The sequence below is a fragment of the Phragmites australis genome, chromosome 1, assembly GCF_958298935.1.
Source record: "Phragmites australis chromosome 1, lpPhrAust1.1, whole genome shotgun sequence".
NCBI lineage: Eukaryota > Viridiplantae > Streptophyta > Magnoliopsida > Poales > Poaceae > Phragmites > Phragmites australis.
In genome coordinates this window covers 1652369-1671174 of record NC_084921.1, presented here as the reverse complement: position 1 = coordinate 1671174, position 18806 = coordinate 1652369, and the positions used below count along the sequence as shown (strand labels likewise).

Below are 18806 nucleotides of genomic sequence, written 5' to 3'. Positions count from 1 at the left end.
TGCACTGGAAACGAAACAGAGAGAGCTTGTCTTGGGAGGAGATGGAATGTACATCCAAGTACTGCTATGAAAAACGAAATGAAATCTCCCAACTTCCCATACACTTCGCTTGTGAGTTGTGACGGACAAGCCACACACAAGAACAGTAGAGAGAGCTCACACCGGTTGCATGATCACAAAGAGTGAAGAGCTTACAGGGAATTAATGAGAAACTAATCACTATCTAGTAGTACTAATCATATGCCATTTTCTAGCCGCCCCCACCAATCATCTCTGCAAGAGCGAACAGCTGCTGAGCTGTAGGAGATTCACCATCTCCTCTGCAAGAACATGTCCCGGTCCCTCCCGGCCGCCGCCTCCGACGAGCGGTCGGAGCGGCTCACGGCGGCCGCCTTGAAGTCGAATGCCTCCTGCACCCGGTTGCAGGACTTATGCATGCCTACGCTGCTCAAGCTCGCCCGGGCCTCCAGGATCACCTCGCTTAGCGGCACCCGCTTCCGCGCGCCCACCACGCCGGCCTCCGGCCGCTGCTTCGGCGCGCTCTGAGACCGGGACTTCGCGCCCGACGACTGCGTGCTCGACATGTAGTTCGGGCAGTTCGGCGACGAGTAGGTGGCCGCGCCGCACACACTCTTGGCCGGGGTCGCCGGCGTGTACTGCGTGCACCGGGGCGTGCACTGCGCCGTCGCCGGCCTCGGCTTCTCCAGCGCGCACCAGTCGTAGTCCGGGAAGTGGCGCGAGCTCGGCACCGCGATGCGCGGGGGCGCGCCGGGGAGGTGGCACGGCAGGAGGGGCGACGACACGGACTGCGCGTACCACTCGTCGCCGGTTCCGGCGTCGAGCACCGGGGGGCTCGTCCGGAGCGAGGACAAGCGCGACTTGGGCCGGCCGGTGTCCATTTCCACGATCTTGGGGCTCCGGTCGTACCAGCCGTAGGACGCCGACTCGATGCTCGCGGACAGGCGGCGGCTGTACGCCGGCACGCCGTGCTCGCTCCGCGTGTCGTCCATGTACCGTTCTTGCTGCCAGCACAAGAAACGCACGGATTCGTTAGGGAGAGAACACGCAACCTCGGACGAGGACAATGAGGCGCGATTGCTTTACTCGAAAGCAATCAAGGCCGTACCAACGAGTAGCGGGGTCGGACGGGAGGGTGGTGGAGAGGCGGCAGAGGGGGCACGGCGCGACACCGGGCGGCGCGGACGGTGGCCTGCGCGCGGACAAGCGCCTGCATGCTCTGCAGCGTGGCGGCCGCCTGCTTCCGCACCAGGTAGCCCCGCACCAGCGCCTGCAGTTTCACCAGTGCCTTGAGAGCTCGCAGCGCCTTCTTGGCCTGCCAGAATTTAAGGCAAATCCTCGCTTAAACTTTGCACAAAGTTTGGGCTGTACATTGCACAAGATTAGCATGTACATGAACCCAAAAAAAGAATCTTAAATGAACAGTAATGAGAACCAAGTATGGTATGTTTTCTATGTGTTGGTGTGACCAATTAACACGAACAGATCAAGAACAGAAGGAGAAGTGGTTTTAGTCACTCACCAAGAAGCCTCGGAAGGCCGTCTGGATCTTGACGGCAGCGCCGGCGCAGCCGCAGGGGTTCAGGACGGCGCCTCCGCCGGCGAAAATAGGACCCTGGCAGGTGAGACGCACGACCTCAACGGCGGCCTGTGTCGCGGCCACGGCCGCGTCCGCAGCCGCTGCAGTGGCCGCGGCGACGGCGATGGCGTGCTTGCTCTGCTCCCGCTCCGCCCCGCCGTACATCGACTTGAGCCACGCTGCCTCGGCCGCCCTCGCGATCGCAGCGTCACCCCTGGCCACGGCATCCGCCGCCGTGGCATGGACGGAGTCCCGCGAAGATCTGGCGAAGCTCCAGCGCTTCCTGTACGCGGGGATAGCGTCGCTCCCCGGCGCCGTGGCCCGCCTCTGCTCCTTCCCCTGCTCCTTCCCGCCGCCCAGCAAGCTGCGAAACCACCGCGCCGCCTTTCCCATCGCCGGAATTCGCAGGGGCTCCGCGCCCACGCCACGCGCGCTCCAACCCAAACAGAGCAGTGTAGTAGTGGCTGAAGTGAGTGAGGAGCTTGGTGGAGACGGACGGCGGCGTTAGAGAAAGGAGCTTGCAAGTTTGAATAAGAGAGGGAAACGGGCGGAGGAGGGCAAGGCAGGCCGCGTGGGGAGGAGCGGGTTTCAATAAAAAGAAACGAGGGGGCATTAGAGGACAAAAACACAATGTCCCGGAATGCAGCAAAAATACAGAGGGGAGCCTGAGACTTGTAATAACTGAATAGAATGCTTTTGAAAGATGCTACTGCTCCCGTTCTTTTTACTTGTCCTTTTATAAACTATGTAGTTAAAATTTTAAAAGTTTAACCACTAATATGTTTGAAACTATCAAGATTAGCTATATAAAAATTATATGGCTAGATTTATCTTTAGAAAAGCTCTGATAAAAATATATTTTTATTAGTATATATTGATACAATGTTGTAAAAAATAGTAGCCAAAAAGGGGCACTTGAAGACCGTCAAGATAAATAAAAAGACCGTGGAGACAAATAAAAAAGAACATCAGTTACTAAGTGCTTCAAGACACCTTGAAGATGTCACGTTGCTTGCACAAAGGCACAACCTAGATGCGATTAAAGAATTGTATGAGCTTGAGAGCATGCATGCCCAGCGTTCAAAAAGCGGCCGGCAGGGTTAGTTCAAAAAGAAATGTGATCCGCTCTTGTAACGTCTCACATATAGGTAAAAATCTAAAAATATACAATGTATATAACATTATTTGTTAAAATAGATAATATATTAGCGTATTGGTAAATTTAGCATCTCTATTTGGCACCTCAAACACCGCAAAATCGATTCTAGTACTTAAGGTACTGAAAACTCCTGTATTCGGCACTTGAGATGCCAAATACGACATCGTAATACAGGCCGGTCTAAAGCTTTTGTCGCTTCTTGAACCACGTGCTGCTGTATTTTGCTATAAAATAGCGAGCGGACTGGTTTTGTAGCATAATTTAGTTTTATCAGGGCACGAGTGAATAAATAAAGAAAGAAACAGGATGAGTGCGTGTGTCATAATTTTATCGATATTTTATTATTCATTTAATGTATTCATGTAGATAGCTTTTTAGGGAAGTAATGTCGGGAGGATACAAAATCTAATTTGTCGAACAATAATAGTTGTGAAGTACGATTATCATATAACCTGGTATAGACGTTACATATACTGATAAAATTACATGCGATATGAGGTTTTTTTGTTGCTGTGTGAATGGATCCTAACCATAAAGAGATGACGATAACAAACATTGATATATACGGTACACCTAAAGACTAACTTAATAATGTGCCGCTGCTAAACCAAACATGCCTTAGAGAATGAAAATAGATCACGTTATAATAGATGCTCTTTACTGAGTCATCTAGGATATTTGCCCTTTCGCAGGGCATTGGGGCCCTCTGCTTTAGCACGATGAGCCCTCTCCCGCTTTCCTTCTCTGCTTCGTGTGCCTTAGCTGCGACGCTCTCCTTAGCTGCTTTCCTCATACGCTCCTCTTCCTGACACTTGAGCTGTAGTTCCTCTTACTGTGCTCATACTCCCGACGTTCATATGCTTCTCTCCTCTACCGTATGCTCATGTCGACCCACTGCTTCTGGTGCGCATTTTGCTCCATGTCTAGTCATTCTATAAAGTCACAGATAGGTGGAGGAGACTGGACAAATGAATCAAGAGGGTAGATTAGTAAGGAAGTGCATGAAATCGTATGAAAAGTACCACATTAGTGATATACATTGATGTACCGGTGGGTACTCGTACGGTATTTGTTGAGACTTGTCATACTAGTAGTTGGCACACATGAAGAAGCGTAGGCCATAGGTGTAGGAGATGTCATAGGACTTGCGAAGCCTACAAGGGTCGTCACAGAAGCACATCGGTGGTTCAACCCTTTGGTGGAGCTGAGGAAGACATTACAGTTGAGAGAGCTATGGAAGGAATGGTCTATCCATAGATGAGGGTGGGATTATTTATATTGGTTGAGGACTAGTGCATGGACTGAGTGCATGGGCTTGGCTAGGGGTTGAAGTATAGGATTCCCTGTGAGAGCTTGAAAAGTTGTGGCATTGATGCTTGACAGAGATTCTCTGTGAAAACCGTTGCTTGGTGTGGTTATTTCATTATGTGAAAGTTCAGCAATAAATTATTGTTGCCTATGCATGGAGGTATAGAATCATATGAAAGTATTCTCTATGAAAAATATTAATTTTGAGTGAGTATAGAAGTAACATATATCCATTTGATCTTAATTCAAAGTCGAAGCTTGCTTTAAGCATTCATCCTAAAGCAAGCATAATCCGAGGTTGAACGGTTCATACAATCACATTATTGATTTTAGAGTTACAATTAATGTTAGTCCCTGAGGTGCTGGTTATATATTGGTGTGTCTAAAACCTGAGTTCACAAACACCTTTCATATGTTGGAAAGAATTGTACTTGGATAGTACGTTAATATAATAAAATTACCATCACATTGATTAGACAAATAGTTGATAAACAAAATAAATAGTTATGTATGACATTTGCATAGTTCGTAGTGCATAGATATTGAATACCTAGAATATGTCAAGACAGCAGAGGAAAGTGGCGACGTAAATTAGCGGAAGAATACCAGTCAATGCTATCAGGGTAAGATGGTTGTCGTCTTCGAGGTGATAATGAGAAGTTATAAAGATGGGTACCAACAAATCCACTATTATTTTAAGGGTCATCAATATCCTTCGGAGATGAAGGCCTCAGAGGGAGGGGTTGTTGTGGTATGAAATCATCATCATTGTCATCTTGAGCTATCACGGTAGTAGCACATCCTATTTTCTTATCGATTCTACGCCATCTTGATGTGGTGCATGAGTGTCCTCTTACAATGATCATTGAACCTTTTTATGTATTGCTGCTGGAACTTCGATGCATTGGGGGCATGAAATCATCATCCACATCGTCCTCATCATTTTCTGGTTGAGTAGTACAGGGCGCCCTGTACCCCTTAGGTTCGCTGACCCTCATCGTCTTCTACGTGAACAAGGCATGACACCCTTGCCGAAGAGCATATACATCACCAAGAAGTTTGTGATATCTTTGTTGATCAACTGTGTGTCTTCTGGGATTGCCTAATGTAAAAGATGAGCATTCAAATCAATAGAAAAAAAGATAAGTAGGTGAGCACATATGAAATTACGAACCTGAATGTGGGATACATAATAGTCAGGCAATATCACTATCGTTCTTTGACTCATAGATAAACCTAGAATAGAAGTATGGTTGGCTAGTTTGTACACCCTAAGATACGCTTGATGCTTCTCGTACAAGAGGACCCTAAGGTCCTCGGTGGTTATATGTTGGAGCGGAGCAGTTAACGCAGAACAGAAGAGTCTTACATGCAATTTGGCCACGGCTTGAATTAGGTTGCTCTCCTTGAAGGGATCATCCTTCCCTTCACGGACAACCTGAATGAGGCATTAAGTGCTATATGGATTGTTGTGTGTGTCCATAGAAAGCCTGTACTCGAAGATCCCGCTATAGATGTATTGATTCTTCACTGTAACATTATGGCTTTGTACCAAATCATGAGTCCATGATTATTTAAGAAATATTAAATAAGTATTAAATATCACAATTATTTGATAAACATTACAAGATATTTGGGGTATTGTGCGCTGAGGAGCTCGATGAAGCTAGTGGCCTGCATTGCAGCAGACCAGTCAAAATCATACTTGCCGCTCTAGTCAGGCATCTGCTGCGTGCAGTCAACGACGTCTTCATGATGAGTCAATGATGTAGGCGGATTGATCAGTATACCCATCTTAGTCTGCACCTCCTTCATAATAGATTTTGGTGACAAACAATGTCCGTGCCAACAAGAGTGATGAGGAGTTAGGCTATGAACCTCGCATCAACAGCGTGACTCACATTCCTAATTGCCTCTTCGCTGCATGTATGTGGGGTATGTCTACTGATCATAAAATATTTCTCATATTTTAGCATATGTGCTCATACAAAGTAAGGATAATTCGGGTGCTTGATACACCTAATCTCATGCTCTGTAGAGTTAGATCGGGCGTATTTGTGGTCAATTCTTGTTATTATAGTATAGATGCTAATAAAGTGGATGACCTCCCCCTGTTACAAAATTGTTGCCCGACCTGTATATTGCTATTCCGGTATCCTTAGTTAGATAAGATGTTATACTCAACGATAGCACAATTCAGCAACTCAGCACCATGACAATACTGGATCGCAAGCACCGGGTCATCGTTGTCAGCAGCTTCTTCATCCCCGATACTACCGGCTTCATCATCCATGCATCCTGCATCTACCTCATAAGAGTCCACTCTAGCTCCCTCTCTATCAGAACTTTCCTCCCCGATATGCCCTCCATCCTCTTCATGCATCACCTGCTAGCCTAATCCTTCCACGGTAGTTACTACATCACCTTGCACCAGTCGTGACACTATATTTACGTACACTCCTATATCAAAGTTCTCCTCCAGTGCCCTGTGTGAGTACAAAGCCAACGCTTATTCCTTCTCATCTCGAACAACGTATGGACAATGACCGAGCTGTTTGAAATAAGTCGTGGCTGCACACCTTCTAGGATAATAGTATGGAATTGCTGGTTCACATGTAAAAGGCTCATAACATGTGATTTCAGGCCATCTAGATCATTAGGTACTTCAACCAAACTCTCTATATGCTGTCAGTTCTGAATTGTTATGAGCCTCCCGTGCAAAACTGCAGGACGTTCTCCGTAATAAATATGAAAAATCATATCGTATCTGCTAAGCAAAGTACTTCTAATAAAATAACTACTTAGATATACGATACACAACTAATTACGCCCCTCGATAAATAATAAATAAAATAACAATGCAAATTAAATAGTACTATACTTAACAATGCTAAATATTTAAGCAATTAACAATGCTAACTAAATCATCAATATTGAATTCAAATACAATAATTAATATTAGATATTAAATTAAAATATTAATTAAACTAATATGAAAGTTATTGACCAAATATTCATATCATTATAAATTAACTTTAAAACTATTTTGGAAGCTAATTTTACTAGCTTTCTTTACACCATATTTACTCTTGCAGAAGTTAGAAGGATCAGCATGTCGCTCTCAAGCTAGATGATCATCTCCTTTTTACGGTAAATACTACTATATCTATAATATATAGCAAAATTTTAGTGCTTATATTTAACAATGCACTATTAACCTATTCATAGATTTCTTAATGCTGAGTGAGCTGAAGAGAGAAATAGATTAGTCTATGTTGAGTAGAAGACACTGAAAATCTTGTTCTATTTGACTTCATAGCTTCTTCTTTTCTTTAACTAAGAACAGGAATTCTTATACACACCACTATTTTAATAGATTGAACTAAAATACTAATTAAACAGGTGCACACCACTATTAATTAAAAATTTTAATTTCATATTTTTTGGTGTATTGTTATTTTTATCAAATATTTTTGTCCAACCCAAGTGTTTTAATCTTCTGAATTTTTTTTTTATCTTTGATCCTTTTTTTCCTTTCTCTTTTTTCTCTTTCCTCGCATTACACCGACACTCTACTTCCATCTATGAAGAGCATACATGCACTAGACCACCACCCTATACCACCACTAGCACAAAATACCACCACTAGGTCATCATGTTATTAAACTAATTAAATAACCTAATTACACTCACTAATCAAATTAATGCTAATTACTATTATACAATCTACTTACTCTTACTAGGCAAATAATTACTATTATACAAATTCATGTTAATTACTATTATATAAAGTCACACTAATTACTATTACACTGACTAAGCAAATAATCAAAATCGTATAATCAAGCAAACCAAATAATTATACAAATGTAACTGAACGGATTAAACAATGTACTTACTCTAATTACTATTATTGCTACAAGTATTAATTAAATACATACTTTAACTACTTATTGTAACTCGCGCTATTGTTCCTCCTCGTCTCGAGCTGATTCTCCTCTCCTCGCGCTGCTGCTACTCCTCACTTCGCGCTGCTTTTCCTCTCCTCTCCTCTCTTGCTCGCGCTACTCATCTGCTCTCTAGTTGCGTCGCGACTCCTTATAGCGAAACACGGCAACACGCTCGTATTTTAGAGCGAAACACGACGGCACGCGCGTTCAAAAAGGCGGCAAAAGGGCCGTATTCGGCATCTCAGGTGTCGAATACAGGAGTTTTCGATACCTCAAGTACTGAAATAGATTTTTCGGAGTTTAAGGTGCCGAATACATATGTTAAATTTATAAATACATCGATATATTATATATTTTAACAAATACGATTATATTTATGATCTATTTTTAGATTTTTACCCTCATGTATCACTACGGATAGATACTCCTATAAAATAAGCAAAACATGCGAGTGACGATCAAACTGCTCATCAGCTGGAAAGCACCGAGTGAGCCAGGCTTGTGATATGCGTACGTAGTTCATGCATGATGACTTGCCATGTCTTGAAAGATGAACATACAAAGGTGAAAATTACAAAGTTTCTTGTCGTTCCTTTTCTGGCTTCGTCTTTCTTTCCAACTCGTCAGCCTGCAGGTGGAGCGGTAGAGCCCACCTCTCGCTCCCCCATCCTGCCAACATGCAATGGCACGTAACAAGCGAAACAGATCGCCCAGCAAGATAGTGCAGCCGTTTCTAGAGAGAGAAAAGGTTGCAGAAAAGAGGGTAGACGACGGAGACGGAGATCGAGCGTGCCCGTACGTGTTCTCCACTACGCACGCACGCACACGCACACGCACACGTCCATGCACTGGCCTGCAAAGCAAAGCAAAGCAAAAGCCCCGCGATTGCGCAAAGGATCTTTGCGTGGACGTCACCGAGATAAAGGCGCCGGATCGACATGGACGTACACCATGGGGTCAACGGAATAATGGATTCAGAGCAACAGGTCAAGCAGCCGCCATGATAATAACTGATAAGATTCTAAGTATCGCACATGTTTAAATCTGTTTATTTCAGTTAAATATTATAGATTGTGATATTCTTATCATAATTCAGCTTCTAACAATGAAGTCATTATATTGTAATAATCATTAATCCAAGTTCCACCAAATTTTACATATTGTGCAATCTAGCTTCTTACCATTCACAATCTACAAGCTATTTTTCATAATCTACAGCTAAAACAAATAGTTTCTAACACATGCATGCCGAGAACATTGTAATTGTACACTGACAACACCTCGCAAGAGGTCTCATAGGACGTGTCATGGATCGTAAAATCCTAGTGAAGTTCTTGATTAGGTTTTGAACAAGCCATTAGCAATGGAGTTTAATACTAGCAGTGGATCGGACCGGATCGGATTGGATCAGGGTCATGTGGGTTTCAGACCCGGTAAGGAGGGGTTTAGGTGTAAAAATCGCCCCACGGGGCAATCATGTCGGGTCCCGACCTGAGTCGGGTTCAGGTTCGAGTTGTATTTCGCACCTACGAGTTCCCTGCAGCCCCCAAAATCCCAAGCCCATTAAGTGCCCCGAGCCACGTGGTGGATCTGCTCCTCTCGGTCTCCATTTCTCCCTCCGTCCGACGTCCCTTGTCACTTGTATGTTGTCTCGTACTCCCGAAAACATGAACTCGCTCTCCCGTCACCCTACCCTCCGACCGTCAACGTTATCACCGGAGCCAGTACGCCACCGATCCCTGGTGCTTGCTCCAACTCCCTCCTCCCATCTCCACCCCTTGCCCCCGCCCCTCCTGTCTCCACTTCCCACGCCTCCCTGGCTCCCCACCGCCACTGCCCCCACCCCCACCCCTCCGATGAGGCCCCACTTGCGGGACAACGGGAGGGGCAGATCTGCCGACGGATTGGTGGGCAGGATGCAGGAGGAGCAAATCCATCACCGTTGAGACCCATGTTGCCTACCCGCTGGTTGCTATGGCCCAGCAGACTGTCGCCGCGTTGTAGCAGTTGTCAATGCCCTCGTTGCCTACCCGTCGGCGACATACCTTCTCGTCGTAGCCATTGATGTTGTCACCTATGCTCTGTAGCTCTACGCACGACCACCCTTCGTCGCGACCCAGCAGCGACTGTTGTGCCGCAGCAACTACAGATTAGGTTTTATGTATCGGGTTTCAGGTCAAATATGTTTTTACTTATTTCGATATCGATCCAACCTAACACGTTGTCACCTCTAATAGAGTTTGCACGCGTTTCCACATAGAATAGCCTGAGCGCCGATCGCCATTTCTATACCTGTAGTTGAGTTTGCGAGGTCGCGCTCGCGCAGGAGGGAGAGACATGGATGCCGCGGTCCCGTGGGTGTTGGCGCCCGTCGTCCTCGAAGGCCACACGTGCAGGCAGGATCACGAAAATGCCACTGTTGCTGTGCTTGATTTGAACATGACATGCAGCGAACTACTGTGGCGTTGCTATCGCAGCGGCTGGACCGGCAGGCAGCTGCGAAAAGCACAGGAGTTTCGTACGAGCTGATGGTCGCTTGAGATCTCACGTCACCGTACGTGACCTTCTGTGCCACTATGGCTCAAGTCAACTCAATCGGGAGAGCTCGGTGTACCGTGTACGCGCGCAGCGCGCTGCTGACTCTGAGATGCAGGTGCAGTAACGCATCCATTTCATTGGCGTCGTGCTTGACTACTCCATACTATACCTGTTGGTTCCTGACACGTTCCATTTCATTATATGGTAGAAACGAATCATCTTTGGCAGTCTTGGCACGAAACAAATCATCTTTTCCGAGACGAGAACGCACGACCATCGACTTTGACTCGCCAGGCTCCTTCCTTCAGAAACAAGTACACCAGTCTTTCATTAACCTTGGCTGATGCTCTCGAGTTACACGCTGGGCACTCCAGTGCGCTGTTGAAAGCTGAAGCTTCCCTGGCAAACACGAGTCACATTTCAGTCGCAAACACGAGTCACATTTCAGTCGCAAACACGAGCCCCTAGTCACTTTCGGGCATGTTTCTGTTTCAGGGAGCACTAGTCGCTGGTTAGAGATGTAAATGGATAGAATACAGATGAAATAGTCTATTTTTTATATTGATATCTATATTTTAATATAAATATAAACCTGAATATTTTTGAATGGGAATACGAATCGATAGTTTTAATATGAATCCGCATTCGAATATCTACTCGATCAGATTGTAAGCAAATATCCTATATATTTGACAAGAATTTTTATTTTGGTGCGCAAAAATTCGTTCACATTTTTAATTACTGGAACTACATAAATTTTAGAAATTTCATTCAAAATTCATGTCGGAAATTCAATTTTTAGTCAAATTTTACTGAAATTTGTTCCCATTTGATTGAGCCAGAATATATAAATTTTGTGCACATTTGAAATTACTAAAATATTAACGAAATTTGGTTCCTTGATTGGCGGATACGGATATTATCTATTTCTACATCCGAATTTAAAGCAATTTAGATAACCACATTTAAATCGGGTTCTCAAAAATGAATTCAGATACATCTATTTTTAGATCTATTTTAAATATAAACATAGATATAAATATCTATTCTTATATTTTGACAGATATAAATATTGAATAATTCAGATAATTACTATTCATTTTTCACCTCTAATTCTAGTGAGCCTCACTCGGCGTCTCTCGGTTGTCACGTACTGGTACGAATCCTGCCTGGGTTTGAACGACAGGAAGGGAGACGAGCCCGACCCAAACGTGCGAATTTGAACCCCAAGGAAGAAGGGGCGATCGCCATGGAATTTGCGTCACCCACCCCCGTGCCGTGGACGGAATGCGCCGCCCGTACCATGCCATACGCCGAGCAGGGCCGGAGTGGCCGGTCAACCACGCGCGTGGGGGTGCGTGCAGGCGGCCTCGGCCCGGGTTTTTAATCGAAACAAAGCTATCCATCGGCCCTCCGCTGCCGAACAAGAGGGCCGGGGTTTTTCCTGAAGAAAATGGTGCGACTGATGGGGCTCGGCTAATTAATGGACGACACCTTTTTCCACACATAACGGGATGCTGTTGTGCTGTTGCATGCATGCTTTTCAAGACTGAAATAACTAGCAGGCGATGCATGCATGCTTTTAGACTAAAAGAGCTAGCTTAACCTATAATATCTAAAAAGGTGTTGCTCGTTAAATGAGTGATATCTTTTTAATAGATTTAGTAGAGTTATATCATTCTTTTAATTGTTGATAATAAATGTACCGCTTGTTGTTTGGGTGACAAGTTGACACAAATGCTATGTCGGTTAAGATATTTAATTTTTACTCCATCCGATTATAAATGTATATCATTTTAGATTTGTATATAAAAATTAAGAAAATAGATTAAATAACCTTGTTACCCTTTACTTATTCTACATTAGAAAAGATAACTCATTTATTTGTGAGAGTGGTAGCATTTATTAAACAATAGCAAGAAGAGAATAAAAGAAAAAAAAATGAATAGAAGTTTGAGAATAACTTATATTTAGAGAATAGTAGAGAAGGCTAAAACGAACTGCAAGTTGTTATGGGAGAGTATCTATTATGTTATGGGTCTTACAAGTTGTTACCTGTTTGTCCCCTGAGGTGCAATATTTTAAAATAGTTATGTATTTTTATAAATATTAAAAAATGGAAATATATAAATAAAAGGCTCGGAACCGGAGCACGGTTGCGTTGACGAGCCAGCCCAATAGCCCATCGTCTTGGTCGAATTAACACAGTCTGGCCCAAGATACAAAGTGGACGCGCCTACGTGAGAAGGTGCCGAGGTGTGCCAAATTTGCGTCTCCCCAGTGTTGAGGCTTTGAGGACGAACCGCGAGGACTCTGACCGTGAGATACCTCCCTTCTCGGTCGACGACAACGCGCAGCTAAAATCCACGAGCGCGTCTCGTTCGTCCTAGCCAGCGCCTCCATCGATGCTGAAATCAGTAGCAGCGCGCGGATCGATCGGCCACCATGAGCTAGAGCAGGCAATCAGATTCGTACCGGGGTTGGATCCAACGGTTGCAGTGATTCGCTCGCTGCAGCTTGGTTGGAACCAAGGGTTCACATGTTGAAATCACGGCGTCCATGACTCGAAGTCCAAGCAGGCTGGAGACGGACGGAACAGCAGTTTGCCTGCCAAAAAAACACAAACCCGTGATGTAATTAAACTCAATTCTTTATAGGTTCGATTCGAGCTCAACTCAAAACCTTAACAAGTCAAGTTCAAATCGAGCCATAAACTCAGGCGCTGTTGAGCAAGAACTCAAATAGCTCGTCAAAATTTCACTCGTTGACTGTTTCAGGCTTAGATTGACTTTTGCAATTCAGGTTTCATATCCGGTACATTCTTGTTACACCTGATCCCAACCTGCCCGCCGAGTCTAAGCTACATGGCGGATAGGTATTGGCCCGAAGTTTGGTGGGCTAGGTTTGTGGGCGCTGGCACGGAGAGACAGAGGAGACCGATAAAAGTTGCGGGCTCGAGTGGAGTGAGGCAAGATGGGCCGCCCCTTTCAGCACTGTTCCACTGTTGATCGATCATGGCCTGCCCTGAGCAAAGACCAACGAGGCAACGACCACTCTCACCAGTTTCTCTCCAACAACCGTCGTCGTCAGCAACCACCATGTGTACATACATCGCTACATGCAATGCTCACATGACACATCACAGTCATTCAGTTACCAGAGGCATCGCGAATGGCTGTTTTCTTCGAGAACTCCACGAGGGGAGAGCGCACCATTTTTAAAAGGAACAAAGTTTCTTTGTTTTCCTTTTTTTTGCAAAAAAGGATTGAATTAATTCGACATTATTACATCCTTTTTATAGATAGGATTTAAGAAACAAGAAAATTATACAGAAAAATATTCTGATCTTAAGCTCTTTCTTCTTCACATCAGGCACCTACCGTCGATCGTCTCGATGTCGAGTGAAGAGACAGTGCCTAATACAAGCCCTCCTACCAAGATCCCTAGGGAAGCTTACACCTTGTAAAGCCACAAGAGCCAGTGTCTCAGTGTTTGTAACCAGGGTGAATCTATATCTATCCTTTCTGGAGAGCATTGTCAACTTCCACGATGAGTTGGGTAGAGGAATCATAGCACCAGCACCACCACCTTTGATCGCACAAAAAATGGAGATCTAGCAACCTAATTTGCCCACACCGGATGCGAATTTGACGAGCTCACACCACAAAGGTGTAGCAAAGGGGATGAAAAGCATTCCACCCAAACGCATCGACAAAACATATACATACCTCGCTATGGCATCGCCGAAGACGCCACCGATAACAGCGACCTCACCGAAGGCAGTATAGATGAACAAAAGCCGGCATGGCACCCTCACCGAAGACACCATGGGAACCCTAACTATCTCACAACACCTACTAACATGCTATGAACTACCTCTGACGTCGATCCACCTAAACCCATCGTCCTTCGGCACCAGAGAGGCCGCTGGAGTAGAGGAGCCAGTAAGATCGATGCCGAATTCGGTGTCACCTCCGCTGTTGCCCTTTTCGCCTCTCTGGTTCTGCAGCAGGGAACTCTCTAGTTCCTACAAGTGATTGCCTTAGTGCAGTAGTTTCTTTGTTTTCCTTTGGTTCCAAATGGGTTCTTAAACGAGGTTTACAGGTTCTCCTTCGCTTCAAATGAACCGGTTGTTGTTTTCACCTTTCATATACGTATCACCGTTCGAAATGGATGAATCAGGAAGACTAGAACTTGAACACGCCTTCCAGAAACCCAACTAGCCAACCCATCAAACTGGCTGTGACGTCGCACTGCATGTTGTCTGATTTTAGTCACTCCAATCTCTCACTCTGCCCCCAAGTTTCTCAAAGAAAAAAAATGTGCCCCCAAGGCTACACAGAGTATCCACTCAACCAGACCAGGTGGTCTCAGCCCGGTGACCATTTCCGGCCAGCTTCTCCTTTCATTTCCATGACAAGCTGATGCAGAAAGATCCATCTAATGCCGAACCATTTAGTTTAAGAATCCTATTCTTGGAGAGTACACAAATAATCCGTTCCTGGGCATGTTCCTGTGCAGTTCCTGAAGAGTTAGGAACAGAACAAGGCCGCAGGAACACACGAGGCGCCACCGTCCTTTTCCTGCCTTTTATCGTGCAGTTGATCAATCAGTCGCGGAAAGATGAGCCCTTGAAACCAAAATTCACGTGCCTCACCATCTTTCGATTTCAGAGTCGTTCCAAATCCAAAGGTTATCTATTTTCCGATAATTTTTTTTCCTAAAGGTCCTCACTTTCTCTTACTAGCCATTTTCCCTTTCCCCTCACATTTCTCCCTTCTTTCTTGAGCATTTTCCTTCGGTTCTGGAGTCTAAAAACCCTGACTTTTGTCGCCTTTTTCTTTCCTCCTATTCGAGTCCCCGGATCCAAGATTCTTGATTTGCTCGTTGGGAATTGGGGTCATAGTGGCAGCCGCGGTGGCGATGGCGAAGCATGTGGTGGCCGACCTCCGAGAGAAGTGCGGGACACCGGCGTCGCTGCTGCGAGATGTGGCGTCAGAGATTGCCGATGAGATGGGCGCGGGATTGGAGAAGGAAGGCGGGAGCAAGGTCAAGATGCTCCTCTCCTACGTTGATAAGCTCCCCACAGGGTTAGTATTAACGTAGTTCTTGTTCTTGCTCTTATATGTCCAATCAGAGGAAGGTTTGGTGGTATGATACATATTCGGTAGTTCAAGTAACAATCAGAGGAATGTTTCTAGGAGCACCTGATGTGATTCTTACATGCTCATCATCACTAATATTGAGGAGAATGCAGCAAGATGTTATTTATCTGATTTTGTTGGTGTTGATGCTACATGAGAGACTGTGATTTTTTTTTTTACGAGTTAATTTGAGCACGATATAATAAGGGACCCGTTAACGGGAGGACTTGAACAAAATGACCATCCCCTGGTCTATTGACTGAGACCATGGTTCATTATGTCATAGCTCCTATGTCTGTAGCATTAAAGCATGATTCATTTGTACAGCATCTTATTTGGCTTCAAGTTAGCCGATAGATATAATGTAAGGATGATTGGTGAAGAGGCAGATTTATCTTTGTCTTGAGCACACCATTACAATTGCTTACCTTTTGTACTACTATATTTAGGAGAGAGGAAGGATTATTCTACGGATTGGACCTAGGAGGAACAAACTTCCGCGTCTTGAGGGTGCAACTGGGTGGGAATGAGAAGCATGTCGTTAACCGTGAGTCCAGAGAAGTCACTATTCCTCCACATTTGATGTCAGGGAGCTACTCGGTAAGTATATATGTTCAGATTTCGGTTACAGTGTTTGATTTGGATCTGACATTATGCATTTTCAACGTCTTAGGAGCTTTTTGGTTTCATTGCTTCTGAATTGGCCAAGTTTGTTGCTGATGAAGAGAGGTGTACTAACTCAACAAATGGGAAGAAGCGAGAACTAGGGTTCACATTTTCATTCCCAGTGAAGCAACGTTCTGTTGCGTCAGGTACCCTTGTGAAGTGGACAAAGGCATTTGCCATTGATGATGCTGTAAGTCTTCCATGCGCATATCTGGACATTGTTCGATGTGAAGATACTGCAATTACAGCTCCTCAAGATCTCATTTTGTCATTTTATTCTGATTGTAGTAAAAAAGGAAATTTATGATGCTACTTGAGTAGCTATGCTTTGTTAGATCAATTGTATGCAGGGAAAGTTAGGTAACTTGAGTGTTTATAAATCAATTTTCCGTTAAATTAACATTGCCCTGATATCAGGTAGGTGAAGATGTAGTGGCTGAACTGCAAATGGCTATGGAGAAGCAAGGTCTGGACATGCATGTAGCTGCATTGGTGAGAGTCAACAATTTTTTTTATATTGGACCGTCTTCAATTAAATTAAGCAACTTGTGGTTTCAACAGATCTTTTGATGAAACAGATTAATGATGCTGTTGGGACTCTGGCTGGAGCAAGGTACTATGACAAAGATGTCGTTGCTGGTGTGATATTTGGCACTGGCACAAATGCAGCGTATGTTGAGAAGGCAAACGCTATTCCGAAATGGGAAGGCGAGTTGCCCAATTCAGGGGATATGGTAGGGTTTGAGGCCATTCTTTTCACTTAAAATCTAGAGTATCCAAAAAACACATATAGGTTGGACTGTGCTGTTTAAAAAAAAATAGATTTCTAAATAAATTATGTAGTGTTTTTCCTGTGTTTCAGGTCATCAACATGGAATGGGGTAACTTCTATTCATCCCGTCTTCCCATCACTGAATATGATCAAGAATTAGATAGGGAGAGCTTAAATCCGGGAGAGCAGGCAAGTTTCTGCATAAAAGATAAAGTCTGCTGTTCATACTGCTGGTTTCTCATGTAGTTGTCTTGCTTTCAACTTCTTTCAGATCTACGAGAAGTTAATGTCAGGAATGTATTTAGGCGAAATTGTAAGGAGGGTGCTCCTTGAAATTTCGTTGCGATCTTCAATTTTCAGCAATATTGATCACACTAAGCTCAGAACTCATTTCCTTCTGCGGTATGTTGTCTGCTTGGCTTCTTTCTAGTTGACACCCTGACGTTTTGATCAGGAATTAAGGATGTGAAACATTGGTTTCAAATGCATGTTTCCGTTGGTACTTCAGCAGATTTGATGTTTTAATTGAACATACCGTTTATAAAGTGCAGCGAATAACTATCAAATTCAATTCAAGCTTGACCTTGCTGATGAATCTAGGTTTATGTGGTTCACAGGACCCCCCATATTTCTGCAATGCACCATGATGAAACACCTGATCTGAAGATTGTAGCTGAAAAACTGGAAGAAAACCTAGCGGTATGCTGACTTCATGATCACTACGTGGCAGTCCTTTATTCATGTATTGTGTATCCTCGCATAACACAGTGAAGTGGCATTACATGTCTATTTGCTTGCAGATTACAAACACGTCCTTAGAGACTCGAAAATTGATTGTCGAAATTTGCGACATTGTGGCTAGAAGGGCAGCTCGGCTGGCTGCTGCAGGGCTTGCAGGGATCCTCAAGAAGCTTGGGAGAGATTGCACTGCCCAGAAGCAACGATCAGTCATTGCCATTGATGGAGGATTGTTCGGGCACTACACCAAATTCCGCGAATGCTTGGAGAGCACACTGGGTGAGTTGCTAGGAGAGGAGGCGTCCAAGTCAATAGCCGTCAAGCACGCAGATGACGGTTCAGGAATAGGTGCTGCTCTGATTGCAGCTTCTCAATCTCAGTACAGAAATGTTGAGTGATAATTGGCAAAAGTGTTTGCCATACATGCAGGAAAAATGAGCTAGCAAGTAGCTGAAGTTCTTTCCCTTCTCTGTTGGGAATACCAATTTATAGTTTTCCAGCATATGCGGAGCCTGGAACTGAAAGCAGTCTGTAATCGAAACAAGGCTTGTTGATGTCACCTTGCATAGCTAATAAGCAAGGAGAACCATCCGGGCTTAGCGGCTTACCCGGCGATTTCAGGAAAAACAATCAGTGCTTGTAAATATACCAAATCTCAAAACGAAAGCATATATGTACCGTAACATGATGCATGAATTCAGCTCTGCAACAAAGAAGAAAAGAAGGGATTCCCTCTTTTGCTCAAGTTTCCTACAAGCATACTAGTCACAACCTAGCTCTGAACCACTAGTGTAGAGCCAGCTGCCAGCATACATGATTTTCCATCGCATCCCCGACGGTAACCTCGGCCTTCGGTTTCAATGCAGTGATCTTCGTGGCTAATACCTCTGCAAAGAAAAGAATGGGTTATATCTAAAATTACCCCATTGATCAC

The 18806-nt window shown here is 44.5% G+C and overlaps 2 protein-coding genes across 3 annotated transcripts; one reads left to right on the top strand and one right to left on the bottom strand.

Annotated features, from left to right (window-relative positions):
- Positions 1–262: 262 nt before the first annotated feature.
- On the bottom strand, positions 263–2221 carry LOC133886773 (protein IQ-domain 26-like). The gene is made up of 3 exons (XM_062326603.1): positions 1541–2221; positions 1127–1333; positions 263–1022 (listed from the first exon to the last, which is right to left on the bottom strand). The coding sequence occupies exons 1-3, from the start codon at positions 1988–1990 to the stop codon at positions 309–311; spliced, it is 1371 nt and encodes a 456-aa protein (XP_062182587.1). The 5' UTR covers positions 1991–2221; the 3' UTR covers positions 263–308.
- Positions 2222–14829: 12608 nt separating this feature from the next.
- LOC133911294 (hexokinase-8-like) lies at positions 14830–18597 on the top strand. 2 transcript variants are annotated; one of them, XM_062353600.1, is made up of 10 exons: positions 14830–15244; positions 15410–15642; positions 16146–16296; positions 16370–16552; positions 16780–16854; positions 16941–17096; positions 17225–17323; positions 17406–17536; positions 17752–17833; positions 17935–18597. In XM_062353600.1, exons 2-10 carry the CDS (start codon positions 15476–15478, stop codon positions 18268–18270), a joined length of 1380 nt encoding a protein of 459 aa, XP_062209584.1. In that variant the 5' UTR covers positions 14830–15244; positions 15410–15475; the 3' UTR covers positions 18271–18597. The 2 variants fall into 2 exon arrangements, with proteins under 2 accessions (XP_062209584.1, XP_062209505.1); XM_062353521.1 differs by having other exon boundaries at positions 14830–15642.
- Positions 18598–18806: the final 209 nt, after the last annotated feature.

What these genes read in the sequence shown, in the direction of transcription:
- LOC133886773 (XM_062326603.1), bottom strand. Translation starts at nt 1,990, where the DNA reads ATGGGAAAGGCGGCGCGGTGGTTTCGCAGCTTGCTGGGCGGCGGGAAG. An exon ending in CGGCCTTCCGAGGCTTCTTG is followed by an intron (nt 1,334 to 1,540) that starts GTGAGTGACTAA and finishes AAATTCTGGCAG; the next exon opens with GCCAAGAAGGCGCTGCGAGC. An exon ending in TCCGACCCCGCTACTCGTTG is followed by an intron (nt 1,023 to 1,126) that starts GTACGGCCTTGA and finishes TTGTGCTGGCAG; the next exon opens with CAAGAACGGTACATGGACGA.
- LOC133911294 (XM_062353600.1), top strand. Translation starts at nt 15,476, where the DNA reads ATGGCGAAGCATGTGGTGGCCGACCTCCGAGAGAAGTGCGGGACACCG. An exon ending in TGCCCAATTCAGGGGATATG is followed by an intron (nt 17,097 to 17,224) that starts GTAGGGTTTGAG and finishes CCTGTGTTTCAG; the next exon opens with GTCATCAACATGGAATGGGG. An exon ending in GCTTAAATCCGGGAGAGCAG is followed by an intron (nt 17,324 to 17,405) that starts GCAAGTTTCTGC and finishes AACTTCTTTCAG; the next exon opens with ATCTACGAGAAGTTAATGTC.